Genomic DNA, 19,676 nt, shown 5'->3' with positions numbered 1-19,676 from the left:
CATCCAGACAGCCCACTTTCCACCCCCACGCTCTAGTCTAGTCGGCTGGCTGAGGGCAGGGGGCGGCCTGGCCGGCTCCCTGCATGTGGCTAACCCACAGGAGGTGGCGGTCTGAGAAGGGAGACAGAGTGATGGCTCCCCGGCCCTGCTCCTCCCGTCTGCCCTGCTGCAGATCCACATCCGACCTCAGCGCTGGCCTGGCCTGTTACCCAAGTCAAGGTTCCGGGAGCCTTTATGCCCCCACCGCCCAGACTGGAGGAGACAGGATGGGGCTGCGCGTGTCCGCAGGGTCTCTGCCCATGTGTGGCGCCCCCACATGATGGGGACACTGAGGCAGGCAGGCAGGTGGGGTGGGGCCCAGGTGGCTTCCTTTGGCCCGCAGCACACCGGGGCCCATGTCGGCCTTCAGCCTCACTCCCAGGAAAGTTAATTGTCTTTTTAATGAGGGAAAAGGGGAGCCGTTATACTTGGAACAGACACAGACGGTAAATTCTTGCACAGCTTCAGCCTCCCTCCCGCCCGGTCCAGAGAGACTCCTGACAGATCACGTGGGTGGTGACAGCCTGCAGACGTGCACCAGGGTGTGCGGTCCCCGCAGAGCTGCAGGGACCTGGTTACAACCTGGGTCCCTGTGAGAAGCCACAGGTGGAGCTGCAGCCTATCTGTGATCCAAGAGGGGTGGGGACACTTGTGTCCCCTTGGCAGCCGGAGACGGGGGGGGGGGGGGGGGGGGCGCGCAGGGTGGACGGGTTGGAGCTGCCTCACACGGCAGCTTTACTGGGATCCAAGCTGTGGGATCTGAGGCAGGGGACACAGGTGACCCCAAGGTTGACCCCAGGGCAGTGGATGCTCCTGTCCCATCACATCCAAGACCTCAAAGCCATCTGCCATACACAGTGACACAAACATGACCCCCCACGGGGCTGCTAGGAGGAACGTGGCAGCAGTCAGAACAGGGGCGGGCGCTGGCATGTTCGCCTTAGAAAGGTCCTGTCGGTCGGGGCCTGCAAACACCCTTTGTAGCCAGAATTAGGTTGTCCCTCCTTTCCTGCCCAACCCCCACACGATCCCTCGTCCACTACGCCCACTCCCAGGAAGCCTTGGATGCACAGACACCTGGGGGAATACCCCGAGTATCAGGGACCAGCCAGCTGGGTGTGAACATCACAGATTTATCGGGACCGCCTCCACCCCATCGCAGCACCCCCACCTCCCCTTGGGGTCCAGGCACAACACGTGACAAGGGGCACCACCATGCCGGCCTCCCCCTGGTTCTGACTGCCACGCCTCGGCCCCACCCAAGTACCCGCCTCCGTGTCCGTCCCCGGGCCTTTCTGCAGCGCGGTCCCCGGGAATGGGGGAGGCGTTGTGGCTGAAGCGGCACATCCCGTCAGTCACTGCGGCAGATGGAACCCGAGTGCACAGGGTTCTCCGGAGGGACCCAGCCCGCTGGCCGCGGGCGGGGCTGGGAGGGCGGAGCTGGACCTCAGGCCTCTGCCGGCTTGGACACGGGCACCGCGGCCGGGCCTGCGGCGGGGGCGGGCCGGTCCCCGAGAGCACTGCTGCTGCGCGAGGCTGCCGAGGCCCCGCGCCTCCGCACCGGCGGCTTCTCCCCGGTGTGGATCCTCTGGTGGTGGAACAGGGCCGGCCGCTCGCGGAAGGCGCGGCCGCACTGCGCGCACACGAAGGGCTTCTCGCCGGTGTGGATGCGCCGGTGGCTGAGCAGCACGGCGCCCTTGGCGAAGGCCTTGCCGCAGTCGGCGCAGCGGAAGGGCCGCTCGCCCGTGTGCAGCAGCTGGTGCTGCGTGAGGTTGGAGCTGTGGCTGAAGGCGCGGCCGCATTGCGCGCAGCTGAAGGGCTTCTCGCCCGTGTGCACGCGCTGGTGCTTGAAGAGCGAGGAGCCCTGGCTGAAGGCGGCCCCGCACAGCGCGCAGGCGTACGGCTTCTCTCCCGTGTGCGTGCGCTCGTGCTGGATCAGGTGCGAGTTGCGGCAGAAGCGCCGACCGCAGCGCGCGCAGGCGTAGGGCCGGCCGCCCGCGTGGATCTTGCGGTGCTGGCTAAGGTTGGAGCCGTGGCTGAAGGCCTTGCCGCACTCGCCGCAGCGGAAGGCCTTCTCGGCCGTGTGGATGCGCTGGTGCCGCACCAGCGAGGAGCTGTGGCGGAAGGCCTTGCCGCAGGCCGGGCAGGCGTAGGGCGTCTCGCCGCTGTGGATGCGCTGGTGCTGCGTCAGGTGCGAGGTCTGGCTGAAGGCCTTGCCGCACTGCGCGCACTCGTAGGGCCGCTCGCCCGTGTGCGTGCGCAGGTGCTTGAGCAGGTCCGAGCTCTTCACGAAGACCTTGCTGCAGGCCCTGCACTCGAAGGTCTTCTCTCCGGGCAGGAGGCCGGGGCCTGCGCGCAGGGCCTCGCCCAGCTCCGCCCAGGGCGGGGGCTCCTGGCCGGCCAGGAGTTTCTGGGGCTGGTGCCAAGCTGCCCCCAGGCCTAGTTCCCCCGCAGGGTGACCAGCCTCGAGGCCTGGGATGCTCTGGGAGGTCCTCCCAGGACGCTCCCGCCTCGGTGGCTGCTGCGGCTTCGCGCCAGGCTGGGCGAGGTCTGGGAGAGCGGCCCCAGTGGGGGCGCTGCCCGCGGGCGCCCGCAGCTGGGGGGTCAGCCGCAGGCTCACGCCGGCCTCCCCACTGCCTGGGCCTAGCAGGAGCCGTTCCCAGTAGATCACTGAGACCCCCGTGGGTTTCCTCTCTCCGGACGAGGCACTGCCCTGATGCCCCTCCAGGCGTTCTCCAGGCTCACAGGCAGCAGGGGTGGGGGGGACCCCGGTGGGTGTCAGGGGGGGCCTTTCTGGGAAGGTCCACGCTGCTTCCCCAGAAACAGCTCTGTCCTCTGCGGGACGCTGGGAACCTGCAGGGCCAGAAACAGCGGGTGCCTGGGTCACCCTGACCAGGAGGAGGGGACCTGGGCGGGCGGGCGGGCGGGGGGGCAAGGGGGGCCCCGGGTCTGGGTGCTGAAGCTGCAGAACACAGCCTTCCTGCCTGCAGCTCCCCTGCCTGGGCCTCCCCAGCCTGCCTGGGCCCCTCCCTCTGGCGGTGGCCTGAGGCAGAGTTTTACTCATGGAATCTGTCCCCTGACCCCTCTCCTAGCACAGCCAGTGCCAGGAAGGCAGCCCCAGGACCGGCCGGCCAAAGCTGTGTCCCTGGTGCCCCGGGAACCGGCTGGTCATTGCAAATGCTCAAGAAACTATGAGCGCATGAAAGTGAAGGAACGGCCCTACAGAGGAGGCACGAGGTGAGATGGGGAAGGTTTGAGGCCAACACGCTGGCTGAGCTGGGATTCTGAGGTCTCACCACGGCCCAGGTGCCCTCGGCGCTCCCCCTTGGAGGGCAGCCAAGGCTGGAGTCTGCAGGAGAGGGTCATGGTGGAAGGAGAACAGGAGGGAGGCAGGTGGGAGGCAGCAGAGTGTGGGAAAGAGGGACCCCCCCCCCCCCGGGCCCCTGGAGGCCCTACTCACCAGGGCTGGGCCGCCTCTGGGCATCCCTGGCCAGGTTCACATCCAGCCCACCGAGCACCCAGGGCTCCTCACCCCGCTCCAGCTGCAGGACTATCTGAGGTCTGGAGGCAGAGAGTCCTGCAGGGGCAGAGGAGCAAGTGAGGGGCCGGCTGCAGCTCATGACAGCCGGCTGCCCGACAGCACTGTCCGCGGCAGGGCTCCCCGGAACAGCTTCACGCGCTGTGGGGAGAAGGCCACCGAGCCCAGGCCCTGAGGTGCCTCGGCCTGAAGGGATGCTGGGCCGGGGGTGTGTGTGTGTGTGTGTGAGGCCCCTGGGAAGTCAGGGGTTTCCTGCTGGTGGAACAGCCTGGCAACGACTGAGCTTTCTGGGAGGGGGGGGGGGACCCAGGGCCTTACCCAGCGAGGCCACAAGGGCGAAGTTCTCCAGCATCACCTGGCGGTACAAGGCCCGCTGCGTCGAGTCCAGCAGCCCCCATTCTTCCCGGGAGAAGTACACGGCCACGTCCTCAAAGACCATCAGTGCCTGCGACAGTGGGCAGGGGAGGCCGCGCGGCCTGCGTTACGGCCACGTGACCCACCACTCCCAGTCCAATGGCCACTTCCCCCAGGTCCCTCAGACATTCACTCCCCCGCAGGGCTCTGCAGCTGCGGCCTCGCTCACCTGTGTGGGCCCCTCTTTGTCTACGTGGGGGGGAACCTTTTTTCTGCCGAGAGCCGTTCGGATGTTTATAACGTCCTTCCCAGGCCATACGGAATTATCGACTTAAAAAGCAGCCTGCTATATTGGGTGGGACATTTCACTAACTCACCCCTCATGCCTTGGCAGGGCCAGATCAAATGCTTTCACGGGCCTTGTATGGCCCGCGGGCCGGACGTTCCCCACCCCTGGTACACCTCAGATGCCCGCTCGCCTGCCCGCTGGGCACTCCAGACAAGGCCCTCAGAGCCACCCTGGCCTCCCACTGGCTGCTGCCCCACAGGCAGTCCCAGGCCGTCCCACATACGTTGCTCAAGCTGAGCCTCCCCAGGTGTGCTCCGACTGCTCTCACCATCAGCAACTGTAGGATTCCCACCACATGGCTTCGCTGAAATTCCCAGCCTGGAGGACTGGCTGATCCCCCCCAGTCTCCACAGGAGAGGCCCGAAGGGTCCACTCTGGCTGGGCAGACAGGAGCCAGTTCCTCCCCTCTTAGCCACACCCCTTCTTTTTTTAAAAAAATTGTTTTATTGATTTCAGAAAGGAAGGGAGAGGAGAGAGAGAGAGAGAGAGAGAAACATCAATGATGAGAATCATTGGTTGGCTGCCTCCTGTATGCCCCACACTGGGGATCGAGCCCACAACCTGGGAATCGAACCGTGACCTCCTGGGTCATAGGTTGATGCTCAACCACTGAGCCACGGTGGTGGGGCCGTGCCCTCTCACTCAGCTGCCACCGGACAGACGTGCTGAGAGCCGTGGGCCTGCGGGCACCTCTGCCGCTCCTTGGAGCACTGACTGCCCGGCTCTGGGAGGTGGTGGAGTCCCTCCCCATCGGACTCCCAGGCCCTGCTGGGCTCAGGACACCAGGACTCTGCTCATTGCCCCCTGAAGCCCGATTTCCCTTCCGATTCCGGATTTTGTCTCCAGCAGCTCCATTCTTCCGGTGCTCAGACTAAGAAACCTGTGACGGTCCGTCCCTCAGGTCACCCCCCGCCCACAAGCCTCGAACGGGATAATGGGCCTCTGTGTCGGGAATGCAACTGATTTTCCGTCTTCAGTCTGGTCCACGCGCCATCATTGCCTGCTCCCTGCACACCGTCCCCCCACCCCTCCCACCCCGCAACTACCCTCCACGCGGAAACGGCGAGATAGGTTAAACCTAACTCAGCCCAGCCGGCCTGGCTCAGGGGTTGAGTGATAACATACGTCCAGGTCAGGGCACAGGCCCAGGTTGCAGGCTCGCTCCCCAGTGTGGGGCCTGCAGGAGGCAGCTGATCAATGATTCTCTCTCATCATGGATGTTTTTGTTTCTCTCTCCCTTGCTCTCTAAATATATACACACACACACACACACACACATAAACATTGAGTGGCCAGATGATGATGATCTCTGAATGCATAATAATCTGGCCACTCAGTGTGTGTGTGTGTGTGTGTGTGTGTGTGTGTGTGTGTGTGTATTAGAAGCCCAGTGCATGAATTCGTGCATGGGTGGGGTCCAGCCAGCCTGGCCAGGGGGAGGGGACATGGGCGGTTGGCCAGCCTGCCTGCCTGTCGAACTCCTGATCGAGGGGACAATTTGCATTTTAGCCTTTTATTATATGGGATATACACTGCGTGGCCAGATTATTATGCGTTCAGAGATCATCCTCATCTGGCCACTCGGTGTATACAGACATATATTTAAAATTTCCAACATAAAGCATGTCCAAAACCTCCCATAGCTCCCGCCGCCCTCGTCATAGCCCACTCTTGGCCTCACATACCATCTTCTCTCCCCAAGGACCTCCACGTTGCCAAGCTCTGGCCGGGAAGTACTGAGGTTTCCTCCCACCCCAGCTTTTCCCCTAGGGGTGTCCCCACACCCACCCCCCTCGGCTGCCAGAGGTGGGGACCCGCCCCGTGCGCGCTCCACTGGTCTGGAACCGGGTCCGGGGCGCATCCGAGAGGGGAAGACCCTTCTAGCTGGGGCTCTGGTCCGAGGTGGAGGGGTTCCGCGTGGGCGGGCGGGGGCGCCCCCTACTCACCTGCGTCGCCGCGGCCATCGGAACCAGCGCCGGCGGCGGCCCACCCGGAACCCCCGCTCCTGGCTTCAGTCTCCCTGGGCGTCCAGGGCGCGGACCGCCACGCACCGCCTCTGCGGCGCCACGGAGGCCGGAGAGCACGTGGGTCGGGCGACGCCCCAAGGCCCCTGGAGGCTGCCCACGCTGTACCCGAAAAACCGAGGCTGGGGGGCGTGGCCGGGGGCCTGCGGCAGGGGCGCGCGTGGAGCTGGCCCGGCGCCCACGCCTTCGTCCGCCCTTGCCTCCGGTCTCCACAACCTCCCAGGGAACGGCCCGCCCAGCCGCGCTCCAGCCCCCAACACCCGGGGCGGCCCAGCAGCCCGGAGCCCAGTGACAGTCTCGGAGGCCGGAAGTCCAGCCCCGGCCAGCGCTCATTGGCCCAATACGGGAGGGGCTTACGCGCTGAGCCTTCTGGGAAGTGTGGTTCGGAGCGTTTGCCATCCACGGTATCCATGGCAACGGCCAAGCGTCACCGCGTGGGATGTTAGGAAGTGGAGTGGGGGCTGGGGATTGCTGCCCCTGGCTCACTCCTGGGTGGGCTCCTGGCTGGGAGGCTCTGAAAGAGGCGGGTTAGTAAGAAACCGGGAAAATTCCGTGGAATGGGGAAACTGGGACAGTTAAACAAGGCCGAGTGATTTACAGCCAGCGACTAGATCCTAAGGTCTGCCTGGCTGGTACACATCAGTGGTTGAGCGTCCACCTATGAACCACGAGGTCAAGGTTCCATTCCAGGTTCCGGGGTCAGGGCACTTGCCCCAGTTGTGGGCTCAATCCCCAGTAGGGGGCGTGCAGGAGGAGCCAATCAATGATTCTCATCATTGTTTCTCTCTCTCCCCCTCTCTGAAATCAATAAAAATATATCTTAAAAATAAAAGAAGACCCTAGCAGGTTTGGCTCAGTGAATAGAGCGTCAGCCTGCGGATTCAAGGGTCCCGGGTTCGATTCTGGTCGAGGTCATGTACCTTGGTTGTGGGCACATGCCCTGTGGGGAGTGTGCAGGAGGCAGCTGTTCGATGTTTCTCTCTCATTGATGTTTCTGGCTCTCTATCCCTCTCCCTTCCTCTCTGTAAAAAATCAATAAAATATATTTTAAAAATAAAATAAAATAAGCCCAGCCAGCATGACTCGATGGTTGAGCGTCGACCTATGAACAGGGAGATTACAGTTGGATTCCCGGTCAGGGCATATGCCCAGGTTGTGGACTTGATCCTCAGTGTGGGGTGTGTAGGAGGCAGCCGATCAATGATTGTCTCTCATCATTGATGTTTCTATCTCTCTTCCTCTCTGAAATCAGTAAAAATATATTTTAAAATATAAATAAATAAAATAAATGCCCCCCCAAAAAAAGTCCTCACCTGCCCACCCTGGCCAGGATTGATCAACTGCCTCCTTCACGCCCCCCAATGGGGATCAAGCTCAGTGGTTAGTGTCAGCCTGCACAACAAAAGGTCCAGAGTTAAATTCCAAGGGCACGTACTAAGGTTGTGGGTTGGATCACTGCTCCAGCTAGGGCACATACAGGAGGACACTAATCTACACATCCATGTTTCTCTCTCTTTCCCTCTCCCTCCCTTCTACAATCTCTGAAATCAGTGGAAAAAATATCTTCAGGTGAGGATTAAACAAAATAAGAAGATCCTCCCCGGCCCTGGCTGGTGTGCCTCAGTTGGTTGAACTGTATCCTGTGCACCCAAAGGTCGCTGGTTGGATTCCTGGTCAGGGCACCCCAAAAAAGAAAAGAGCCCTAGCCGGTGTGTCTCAGTGGAGAGAGCATCGGCCTGCTGACTGAAGGGTCCCAGGTTCGATTCCGGCCAAGGGCACATGCCTGGGTTGTGAGCTTGATCCCCAGTAGGGAATGTGCTGAAGATAGCTGATCAGTGATTCTTTCTTATTATTGATGTTTCTCTATCTCTCTCCCTTCCTCTCTGAAATCAATAAATATTGATTTCTTAAAAAAAGATCCTCTCCTCAGATCTCCCCTAAAATTTCTACATTTAGAAAAAAACACACAACAAAACTCAAAATAAAGGAAGCCAGAGCATGCTCTCCTTAGAGCACGCCCACACCTTCACCCACTTCTTTTCCTCAGGGACCCATCTTTGTTCTTTATCCTAAATTCTCAGGGCTCCAGCAAGGCTTGCAACCAAGGGAGAAGCAGGCAGTGGCAGCCTGTCTGGGCTAAACCCTTGAACCTGTCTCCAAGGGCTCTCCTTTTGCCTCGGTAACTTGCTTCCTGAGTCCACGCAGCCTGGAGGGCTCACTCCTGCCTCTGTGACTTCCCTAAGGGCCAAGGCAGCTCTCTGCCGAGGCTCACTCCTGTTGATGTGATCTTGCCTCTTTTATCTTTTTTCCCTCTTAATCTGTTTTTTTAAAATATATTTTTATTGATTTCAGAGAAGGGAGAGGGGGAGATAGAAACATCAGTGATGAGAATCATTGATCAGCTGCCTCCTGCACACCCCCCACTGGGAATCGAGCCCACAAACCGGGCATGTGCCCTGATCAGGAATCAAACTGTGACCTCCTGGTTCATAGGTCGGTGCCCAACCACTGAACTACACTGCCTGGGTTTAATGTTTTTATTGATTTTGGAAGGTAGAGGGAAATAGAAAAATCAATGATGAGAGAAAATTATCAATTGACTGCCTCCTGCATGCCCCCTACTGGGGCTCGAGCCTGCTACCCAGTCATGTGCCCTGACTGGAATTGAACTGTGATTTCCCGGTTCATAGGTCGATGCCCAACCACTGAATTACACTGCTTGGGTTAAATGTGTTTTTTTTAAATATATTTTATTGATTTTTTACAGAGAGGAAGAGAGAGGGATAGAGGGAAACACTGATGAGAGAGAAACATCGATCAGCTGCCTCCTGCACACCCTCCACTGGGGATATGCCTGCAACCAAGGTACATGCCCTTGACTGGAATCGAACCTGGGACCTTTCAGTCCACAGGCTGACGCTCTTTCCACTGAGCCAAACCGGTTAGGGCGGGTTTAATGTTTTTATTGATTTTGGAATGTAGAGGGAAATAGAAAAATCAATGATGAGAGAGAATCATCAATCAGCTGCCTCCTGCATGCCCCCTACTGGTGCTTGAGCCTGCAACCCAGTCATGTGCTCTGACTGAAATTGAACTGTGATCTCCTGGTTCATGGGGTTGACCCTCAACTGAGCCACACTGGCCGGGCCTGCTTCCTTTAGCTTAAGCACTTCTTTTATTTCTCTGTTCCCATCCTATCCTATATAATAAAAGGGTAATATGCAAATTGACCAAACAGCGGAACCACTGGTCGCTATGACATGCACTGACCACCAGGGGGCAGACGCTCAACGCTGAAGCTGCCCCCTGGTGGTCAGTGCGCCACTCAGCCAGAAGCCGGGTGGACAGCTGGTGAGCCTCTCCCATCTTTGTGGCAGGGCTAAGGATGTCCGAATGCAGGCCGCTCCGGGCCTAAGCCTGCAGTTGGACATCCCCCGAGGGCTCCCAGACTGCAAGAGGATGCAGGCCAGGCTGAGGGACCCCCCCTCCCCCAGTGCACAAAAATTCTTTAATAAATGAACTCTCAAAATCACTTGGACTCGTATTGTGAAAGCTTTCTTGCACAAAATCAAGAACCCACACATTTAGACTGTGCTGAGGCAGACTTTCCTGCGTCCCAGCCCTTCTCCAGTGACACTAGTGCATTCCCCGTGCAGCTCACATCCTGAAACATAGCAAGTCGTCCTTTACAGGTTGCAGGGCACTTGTTCCCTCTGGGGATTTGGGGCCCTGGTGTCTCTGACTCTCCATAGTTTGGCACTCCTGTCACCGGCACTGAGGCCCGGAAGAAAAGGCTCTCCTTCTGGCCATGCCCGGTCCTGTGCATTAGTCCCTGGCCAGGCAATCCAGGGCTGTGGCCTGGCTGCGCACCACAGATTCACTCCTGGCTAAAGTCGTCCAAGCGTTCATGCAGGGGGACACAGGAGAGGTGTTAGGGGCAGACACAGAATATTGGGGACCATCTACAATGATAAGAAATATGAATCCTGCCGTAGCCGGCTTGGATCAGTGGATAGAGCGTCGACCTGCGGACTGAAAGGTCCCGGGTTCGATTCCGGTCAAGGGCATGTACCTTGGTTGCGGGCACATCCCCAGAGGGAGGTGTGCAGGAGGCAGCTGATCAATGTTTCTCTCCAACCGATGTTTCTAACTCTCTATCCCTCTCCCTTCCTCTCTGTAAAAAATCAATAAAATATATTTTTTAAAAAAAGAAATATGAATCCTGTCCTAGCTGGTGTTGCTCAGTGGCTAGAGCGCCGGCCTGGGAACTGAAGGGTCCCAGGTTCGATTCAGGCCAAGGGCACATGCCTGGGTTGGGGGCTCGATCCCCAGTGGGAGGTGTGCAGGAGGCAGCTGATCGATGTTTCTCTCTCATCGATGTTTCTAGCTCTCTATCCCTCTCCCTTCCTCTCTGTAAAAAATCAATAAAATATATTTTAAAAATAAAAAGCGCAGATGCCTCCGGGACTACATTATTTCAGCCAGGAAGCTGTCAATCATTCCATAATGATGGGCAGCTCCGGGGACAGGCAGCCCCGACCCCTCTGTTGTCCGGATACAGGTACCAACGGAACTTCCCGAATGCTCCCAGGTCGGTCTCACCTGCCCGTACACCCTCCGCATCTTACCCCCCTGGACCGTCCTCAGAGCCGAGAACTGGGGCTCAGGAGGGCACTTGGGACACGGGGGCTGGGAGTCCAGCTGGGTGGGGCCAGGAGACCTGTCCTCACCGCTGCCTAGTCGCTGGGCTCACACGCCACACCCGCCCGCATTCCGGACACAGGGTCCTGACCCCGGAACGAAGGCCTCCGTCTCGGGTTCGCAAAGCCGACACCACCCCGAGGGCCCCGAGGGGCCTCCCCTCCAGGCGGCCAGGGGAGCCCGGGCTGGTGGAGGCCGGACTTCGCTGCGGTCACGGGCGTCCAGGGCAGAGGCGGGACCTCCAGACTCTCGTGCCTTCCCAGCTCCCGTTTCCTAGGTCGCGGAGAAGCCCCTGGGCGCGGCCCTCAGCCAGGCAACTCGGTCCCTCAACCCTGTGCGAACCTAAGGACCAGACGCGGAAGAAACAGTCCGACCAGGGAAGTCCCGCCCCCATCCCTGCACGATCATTGGCCAGAGAACGCCCAGAAACGCCCCCCTCCTGATTTCTCATTGGCCAGCTCTGGTATGGACGCAGAACCAGTGGCTTCTAGGCTCTGCAGTTCTGTCAAGAGAGCAGCGACGCCAGGGCGTGCTTCCCGATCACCTAGGCAACGACCAAGTGGCGCCGTGATTGGCTAAAAAAAAAAAGAGTTGTTGGCGGCGAGCCTGGAGCCAATCAGGCTCCGAGGGGGGTTTCCTAGGAGGGGTTTCCAAGGAGGGGGCGGGATTTCCGTAGTTGCCTGCGCCTGTCCGTTTCGCCCGGGGCGCTCCGCGCCGGCTGCCGCTGGGGCGAAGAAGGGGCCGGGAAAGGGTCGGGACCTTCACCGCGACTTTACAGACACTCTCACCCCCGCGAATGGTGCCTCCTTCGGTTTTCCCGGGGCTGGACTGACGCGACGAGTCTCCGCGCTCCGTCTGGGTCCCACGGCCTCGGGAGGGAGGAAGATCCCAGGTTCTCAGTTCCGCTGATACCGAGAGACCGAGGCCGCCCACCCAGTGGTGCGCGGGGTACGGGTGAACCCGCAGGGTCCCACCCAGCCGGCAGCGTCGCGATGGACTCTCCGCGGGTGAGTGGGGATCCCCGCCCTCATGATCCCGGAGCCCCAGGGTCGCGTGCAGCTGTGGGTTGGGGTCAGGGCGGGGACCAAGACACTGGGCAGAGTAGACCTGGCCGGTGTGGCTCAGGGGTTAGAGTGTTGGCCCTTGCCCCAAAGGGTCGCGGGTTCGATTCCCGGTCAAGACACTTACCTGGGTTGCAGGTTCGAACCCCGGCCCCGGTTGGCGGTGGCGGGGCGGGGGGAAAGGGGGGGAAGTGTGTGTGCAGAAGGCGGCCAATCCATGTGTCTCTCTCACATGTTTCTTTCTCCCCCTCCCCTCTCCCTATCCCTCCCAATCTCTAAAAATCAGTGGGAAAAATATCCTCAGGTGAAGATTAACAATAATGTTTTTTAATATATTTTATTGATTTTCTTTACAGAGAGGAAGGGAGAGGGACAGAGTTAGAAGCATCGATGAGAGAGAAACATTGATCAGTTGCCTCCTGCATGCCCCCCACTGGGGATGTGCCTGCAAACAAGGTACATGCCCTTGACCGGAATCGAACCTGGGACCTTTCAGTCCGCAGGCCAACGCTCTATCCACTGAGCCACACCGGTTAGGGCAATAATATTTAATAGTAAAAAAGAGAGCGAGGACAGGTGTGACTGGTGAGGGCATGTGCGAGGGCATGTGCAAAGGCTGAGGTGGAAGAGAGCAGGCGTGTTTGAGACCTACTCAAGGTTCCACGGGCTGAAGGCTGAAGCAGCTGGGCATGGAGCGAAGGCGTTTACTAGGGGGGTGATGGCTTCCTGTGGCCATGGGGGGTTTGGAGATCTGGGGCAGGCCAGGTCAATAATGGGTCCTGGTTGTCTTTCTCAGGTACCCTATGTGCATAACGGAATGCGGGGACTCCAGGGAGACGCCTGTGGTGTGGACAAGGGGTGGAGGGGAGGAGAAATGTGGGTGGTATGGTCCCTGTGAAGCATCCATCTTCTATAAAAACTGCTGTTTGAAATTTTAACCCTGCTATTTTGGCTTCTGTAAACGCTTGCTTGCTTAAATAATAAGGAAAATAAGACTACTCCCATTCCAGAGAGGCCGTGGACTATGCCCCAGACAGAGTTGTCAGTGCTGACACCAGGCCAGGCCTTGAGATATGGTCCATGGCCCCTTCCCAGCACGCAGGCCTATCCCAGAAGGCCCGGAAGTCTCATTCCAAATCTGGGAGACAAAAGAGCTGGGAAAAGTATATTTTTATTGATTTTTTTTTTTTTTTACAGAGAGGAAGGGAGGGATAGAGAGTTAGAAACATCGATGAGAAACATCCATCAGCTCCTCTTGCACACCCCCTACTGGGGATGTGCCTGCAACCAAGGTACATGCCCTTGACCGGAATCGAACCTGGGACCCTTGAGTCCGCAGGCTGACGCTCTATCCACTGAGCCAAACCGGTTTCGGCAGGAAAAGTATAAATAGAAAAGGTTTCCTCCATTTTTGGGGAGGGGCAGAATTTGAAAGGTGCATTTTTCTCTGGCCCTGCGCTTAATAAAATGTAACTCCCTTTCTCTAAGCGTGGCTTGGTTTTTTTTCCGGTCTTCTGTAACACCTGTACAAGGTAAGGGAATGTGACCCAATGGGCCCTCATGCTCCAGACTTGAGGAAGAAAGGAGAATCCCAATTTTCTCAATATCTGGGGGGACGTAAAGGAAATTGGCCAGTGGGGGGAGGGGCTGTGTGCCAGCCCAGAGCTCAGAGAGCATCCATTGCCCACCTGCCTTTTGTTTTTGTTCTTTTAAAATGTATTTTATTGATTTTTTTTACAGATAGGAAGGGAGAGGGGGAGAGAGTTAGAAACATCGATCAGCTGCCTCCTGCACACCCCCCCACTGGGGATGTGCCCGCAACCAAGATACATGCCCTTGACCAGAATCCAACCTGGGACCCTTCAGTCCGCAGGCCGGTGCTCTATCTACTGAGCCAAACTGGCCAGGGCCCCACCTGCCTTCTGTTGTTTTAGGTTGGATTGGCCTGAGTACAGTGACTGCAAGGAGAAAGGGACACCAGTGGTTCCGGGGTGGGTTAACTCCTCTGAAGTGGGGGCCTGAGGAGGAGGAGAGGCTTCGTGTGGTGAGGGGAGGATGGCCTGAGGGGGGTGTCACAAGAAGAGGAGAGGACCTAACTCGTTTGGCTCAGTGGGTAGAGTGTCGGCCTGCGGACTGATTCCGGTCAAGGGCATGTACCTTGGTTTCGGACATATCCCCAGTGGGGAGTGTGCAGGAGGCAACTGATAGATGTTTCTTTTTTTTTTTTTTTTTTTTAAATATATTTTATTGATTTTTTACAGAGAGGAAGGGAGAGGAACAGAGAGTTAGAAACATTAATCAGCTGCCTCCTGCACACTCCCTACTGGGTATGTGCCCGCATCCAAGGTACATGCCCTTGACTGGAATCGAACCTGGGACCCTTGAGTCCACAGGCCGACATTCTATCCACTGAGCCAAACCAGTTAGGGCTGATAGATGTTTCTAACTCTATCCCTTTCTCTTCCTTTCTGTAAAAAATCAATAAAACATTAAAAAAAAAAAAAAAAGAAGAAGAGGAGGAGGAGAGGACAGTGGCAGAGATTGCAGAATTCTGAGTCACAGGTCAAGGGCCTGGAATGGGCCCGTTGGAGCATTTTGTGTGTTTGTTTTCCAGCCTGCCTGTGGGCCCCCTGGCTCAGCTGTCTCCTCACTGCAGAGCCCAGTGACCTTCGAGGACGTGGCCGTGCACTTCTCCCAGGAGGAGTGGGGGCTCCTTGATGAGGCTCGGAGGCGCCTGTACCGCGATGTGACGCTGGAGGTCTTTGAGCTCATGGCCTCGCTTGGTAAGGCCCTCTGCCCGCTCGCATCATGGTGACCAGCGTCCGCCCTGTGGCTTTTACCATAGAAAGTTCTGTTTGTCCACAAGCCCAGCCATGGATGCTGCTTCCTTCCCAGGTTTCATGTTGCAGGGACCTGGCTGTGTGCACCCCTCTGTCTCTTCCTGGGCAGCCTCATGCATGGTCCTTATAGCTGCTGCCTAGGACCCCACGGGAGCAGATGTCGGGGATCCGGCATCTCCAGGCTGTCTAATGGATCCCACTGAGCTTGACCCCGTGTGGGTCCTGCCCTGGTTCTGCCCCTTCCATCAGGTGATTTTTCAAAACAGCTTCATTAAGATACACCATAAGTTCACCCCTTTATACAGAGAGGGAGATGGATAGAGAGTTAGAAACATCGATGAGAGAGAAACATCGATCAGCTGCCTCCTGCACACCTCCTACTGGGGATGTGCCCGCAACCGAGGCACATGCCCTTGACCGGAATCGAACCTAGGACCCTTCAGTCTGCAGGCCGATGCTCTATCCACTGAGCCATACCGGTCAGGGCTAAGTTCACCCCTTTAAAGTATATATTTACACAGGTGTCTGACGATCACAATCCAATTTTAGAATATTTTCATCACTGTCAGGGAGACTTTGTACCCACTAGCAGTCATGCCCTAACCTTCCTCATCCCTTTTCCCCAAGTCCTGGGCAAAACCTCTCATCTACTTTTTGACTATACAGACTTGCTTATTCTAGACATTTCATTTAAATGGAATCACACAATACATGACGAGCTTTCATTTAGCTTATGTTTCAGGGGTTCATCTGTGTTGTAGCATAGACAATATTCCTTCCTTCTCATGTCTGAAGAATAGCCCATTGTATAAAACTTTTTTATCCATTTGATGGGCATTTGTCTTGTCTCCATCTCTTTGGCTATTATGAAAAATGCTGCTGTGAACATTCACGTACAAGTTTTTGTGTAGATATGTTTTCATTTATCTTCGGTAGATACATGGGAATAGAACTTGGCAGTTGTTTTCCAAAATGGTGGCACCATTTTACATTCCCACAGCAGTGCATGAGTGTTCCAGTTTCTCTGTTTCCTCAGTAACACTTGTTACTGTTTTGTTTTTTTTCTTCACACCCATCCTAGTGGGTGTGAAGTGGTATCTCCTTGTGTTCTGGATTTGCATTTCTCTCACAACTAATAATGTTGAGCATCTTTCATTTGTGTGTGTGTACACACATTTTTCTTGAAGGAATATTTATTCGTGTCCTTTCCCCCATCTCTGTCCTTGCCTCTGGTGAGGGCTGGCTGGGTGCCATCCTACACAGCGGGCCCTTCAGTCTCAATTCTGTCAACAATCCCTTGGACCCCTTCTTATATGGGTCAGTTACACATTCCTAATGAAGCCACCCTTTGCACCCAATTGAACACTCAATTAACGAGAAGTTTCTCTGTTTTTAGGTTGTTGGCATGAAGTGGAAGACCAGGAGGCCTGTTCCAAGCAGAATGCTTCTGTAGAAGGGGTGTCCCAGGTCAGGATCCCCAATACACATCCTTCTACCGAGAAGGCTGATACCTGTGACATGTGTGGCCCCATTATGAGAGACATTTTACACCTTGATGAGCATCAGGGAACACATCCTGAGGAGACCCCCTACACATGTGGAGCATGTGCAAGAAGGTTTTGGTTCAGTGCGAACCTTCCCCAGCACCAGGAACAGCAGAGTGGAGGGAAGTCCTGCAGATGGGACAAGGACAGGGATTCATCTGTGAAGAGCTCTGTAGTATGCCTGTCAGAGAAGCCCCTCACTTGCAGGGACGGATGGAAGGATGTCTCAGACAGCCATGACCTCCGCCAGCACCCGGCCGTCAACTGCAGTGGGAAGTCACGTAGGAACACAGAGTGCAGGGAGGCCCTCCCACACAGTTCCAGCCTTGGGAAGTTCCCAGGAGTCCATACCACCAAGAAGGTCCTCAACCACTTGAGAACTCTCCCTGAAGATTCACCATTTAGATGCCCAACAGTTGTAAATTCCTTAGAAGAGAAATCAACCCTTGTTAATTACCAAAAATTTCACACTGGAAAAACATCTCACGTGTGTAAAGAGTGTGGGAAGGCCTTTAGGGACCCATCTAAGCTGAGGGAACACCAGAAATTTCACACTGGAATAAAACACTACGAGTATAGCGACTGTGAGAAAATTCTCAGCCACAAACTCACACTTGTTCAACACCAGAGAATTCACACAGAAAGGCCTTACGAGTGCAGTGCATGGGGGAAAGCCTTGACTACCAGGTCACACCTCACTCAGTATGAGAAAGTTCATGCTGGAGAAAGGCCTTTTGAGTGCAGCGAGTGTGGAAAAGCTTTTAACAACAACTCTGAGCTTGTTAAGCACCAGAGAGTTCACACTGGAGAGCGGCCCTTTGAGTGTGGCGAGTGTGGAAGAGACTTCAAGCAAAGCTCCCACCTCCTTCGACATCAGAAAGTTCACACCGGAGAGCGGCCCTTTGGGTGCAGTGAGTGTGGGAAAACCTTCAGCAGTAGCACCACCCTCACTCAGCACCAGAGAGTTCACACCGGGCAAAGGCCATACGAGTGCAGCCAATGTGGGAAAACCTTCAGCCGCGGTTCCAGCCTGCTTCAGCACTGCAGGATTCACACTGGAGAAAGGCCTTTTGAGTGCAGTGAGTGTGGAAGAACTTTTAACAAAAACTCCAATCTTGCTCAGCACCAGAGAGTTCACAGTGGAGAGCGGCCTTATGAATGCAGTGAATGTGGAGGAGGCTTCAGCCGAAGATCCCACCTCCTGCGACATCAGAAAGTTCACACCGGAGAGCGGCCCTTTGGGTGCGGCCAATGTGGGAAGGCCTTTAGCACTAGCACCACCCTCACTCAGCACCAGAGAGTACACACCGGTCAGAAGCCATACGAGTGCAGCAAATGTGGGAAAACCTTCAGCCGCCATTCCAGCCTGGTTCAGCACTGCAAGATTCACACTGGAGAAAGGCCTTTTGAGTGCAGTGAGTGTGGGAAGGCCTTTGCTCACAGTTCCAGTCTCATTAAGCACCGGAGGATTCACACTGGGGAAAAGCCTTTTGAGTGCAGTGAATGTGGAAGAGCTTTTAATAAAACCTCCAATCTTGCTAAGCACCAGAGAGTTCACAGTGGAGAGCGGCCTTTCGAATGCAGTGAATGTGGAAAACACTTCAGGCAAAGCTCCCACCTCCTTCGACATCAGAAAGTTCACACTGGAGAGCAACCTTTGGAATGTGGGAAAGCCTTTAGCCATAGCACCACTGTCACTCGGCACCAGAGAGTACACACCGGGCAAAGGCCATACGAGTGCAGCAAATGTAGGAAAACCTTCAGCTGCCGTTCCAGCCTGGTTCAGCATGGCAGGATTCACACTGGAGAAAGGCCTTTTGAGTGCAGTGAGTGTGGGAAGGCCTTTGCTCACAGCTCCAGCCTCATTAAGCACCGGAGGATTCACACCAAGGAAAGGCCATATGAGTGCAATGAATGTGGGAAATTCTTTAGCCAAAACTCCATTCTCGTGAAACATCAGAAAGTTCACACTGGAGAAAGGCCTTATGGGTGCAGTGAGTGTGGGAAGTTCTTTAGCCAAAAGCACAGCCTCGTTTATCATTGGAGAGTTCACACGGGAGAAAGGCCTTTTGAGTGCAGTGAATGCCAGAGAGCCTTCAGCACCAATTCTCACCTGGTTCGTCATCAGAGAGTTCACACACAAGAAAAGCCCTACGAGTGCAGTCAGTGTGGGAAAGCTTTTAGTGAGAGATCCACCCTTATTCAACACCAGGTAGTTCACACCAGAGAAAGGACTTGCGAGTGTGGCCACTGTGGGAAAGTCTTCAGCCGCCTCTGCAGCCTTGCTCAGCATAAAAGGATTCATACTGCATGACCACAAAACATTTCCCCAATAGGTGTTTTTTTTTCTTTTTTTTTCTGCTATGCATTCAGCCTACTGGGAACATTTTACTAACCTTAGCATTGCATTCAGCCTACTGGGAACATTTTACTAACCTTAATTCACATTGCCAGATCACTGTCCACTATAAATCTAACACAGGCTATAGGAGGTTTTTGTAATAGCCATTGGTAATCAGTGAGATTTGATGACAGCCATCTTAGATGTCTGGGGCCTTGATGTCCTTTGTCTAGCTAATTCTCAGTTACCATACAGCTTATGATCAAGAGAATCTCTATTCCTGTTAAATAGGACTGACTGAAATGACATCAGGATTGAGCGAAAAAGGGAGTAATGAAGACTCAAACTCAAGCCCTAACCAGTTTGGCTCAGTGGATAGAGTGTTGGCCTGCGGACTGAGAGGTCCCAGGTTCGATTCTGGCCAAGGGCATGTACCTTGGTTGCGGGCACATCCTCAGTGGGGGGGCGTGCAGAAGGCAGCCGATCCATGTTTCTCTCTCATCGATGTTTCTAACTATCCCTCTCCCTTCCTCTCTGTAAAAAATCAATAAAATATATATTTTTTTAAAAAGACTCAAACTCAGGAGGAACTAAGGCAGTAGAAGAACTCAGAACATGTGAAATTCCTTAAATAAAAGTTTATTAACTTTAAATAATGGTGCCTATGTTACAAATAAAGCCCTCTATACTTTTTGTAAAAAAAAAAAAAAGGAGCCAAAACCGGTTTGGCTCAGTGGATAGAGCGTCGGCCTGCGGACTGAAAGGGTCCCAGGTTCGATTCCGGTCAAGGGCATGTACCTTGGTTGCGGGCACATCCCAGTAGGGGGTGTGCAGGAGGCAGCTGGTCGATGTTTCTCTCTCATCGATGTTTCTAGCTTTCTATCC

The 19,676-nt window shown here is 55.8% G+C and overlaps 2 protein-coding genes across 7 annotated transcripts; one reads left to right on the top strand and one right to left on the bottom strand.

The window, feature by feature from the left end:
* Positions 1-743: 743 nt before the first annotated feature.
* On the bottom strand, positions 744-11,099 carry LOC103304169 (zinc finger protein 324A-like). 6 transcript variants are annotated; one of them, XM_054710235.1, is made up of 5 exons: positions 6,227-6,591; positions 4,549-4,703; positions 3,896-4,022; positions 3,500-3,616; positions 744-2,892 (listed from the first exon to the last, which is right to left on the bottom strand). In XM_054710235.1, the coding sequence occupies exons 2-5, from the start codon at positions 4,549-4,551 to the stop codon at positions 1,487-1,489; spliced, it is 1,653 nt and encodes a 550-aa protein (XP_054566210.1). In that variant the 5' UTR covers positions 4,552-4,703; positions 6,227-6,591; the 3' UTR covers positions 744-1,486. The 6 variants fall into 6 exon arrangements, with proteins under 6 accessions (XP_054566210.1, XP_054566211.1, XP_054566207.1 ...); XM_054710236.1 differs by having other exon boundaries at positions 4,549-4,700; XM_054710232.1 differs by having other exon boundaries at positions 3,896-4,053; positions 6,227-6,280.
* Positions 11,100-11,766: 667 nt separating this feature from the next.
* On the top strand, positions 11,767-19,456 carry ZNF132 (zinc finger protein 132). The gene is made up of 5 exons (XM_054710219.1): positions 11,767-12,012; positions 14,681-14,849; positions 16,303-17,023; positions 17,180-17,767; positions 18,179-19,456. The coding sequence occupies exons 1-5, from the start codon at positions 11,998-12,000 to the stop codon at positions 18,762-18,764; spliced, it is 2,079 nt and encodes a 692-aa protein (XP_054566194.1). The 5' UTR covers positions 11,767-11,997; the 3' UTR covers positions 18,765-19,456.
* Positions 19,457-19,676: the final 220 nt, after the last annotated feature.

This window comes from Eptesicus fuscus, chromosome 21, assembly GCF_027574615.1.
Source record: "Eptesicus fuscus isolate TK198812 chromosome 21, DD_ASM_mEF_20220401, whole genome shotgun sequence".
Classification (NCBI taxonomy): Eukaryota; Metazoa; Chordata; class Mammalia; order Chiroptera; family Vespertilionidae; genus Eptesicus; species Eptesicus fuscus.
This window is presented reverse-complemented; position numbering and strand designations above follow the sequence as displayed.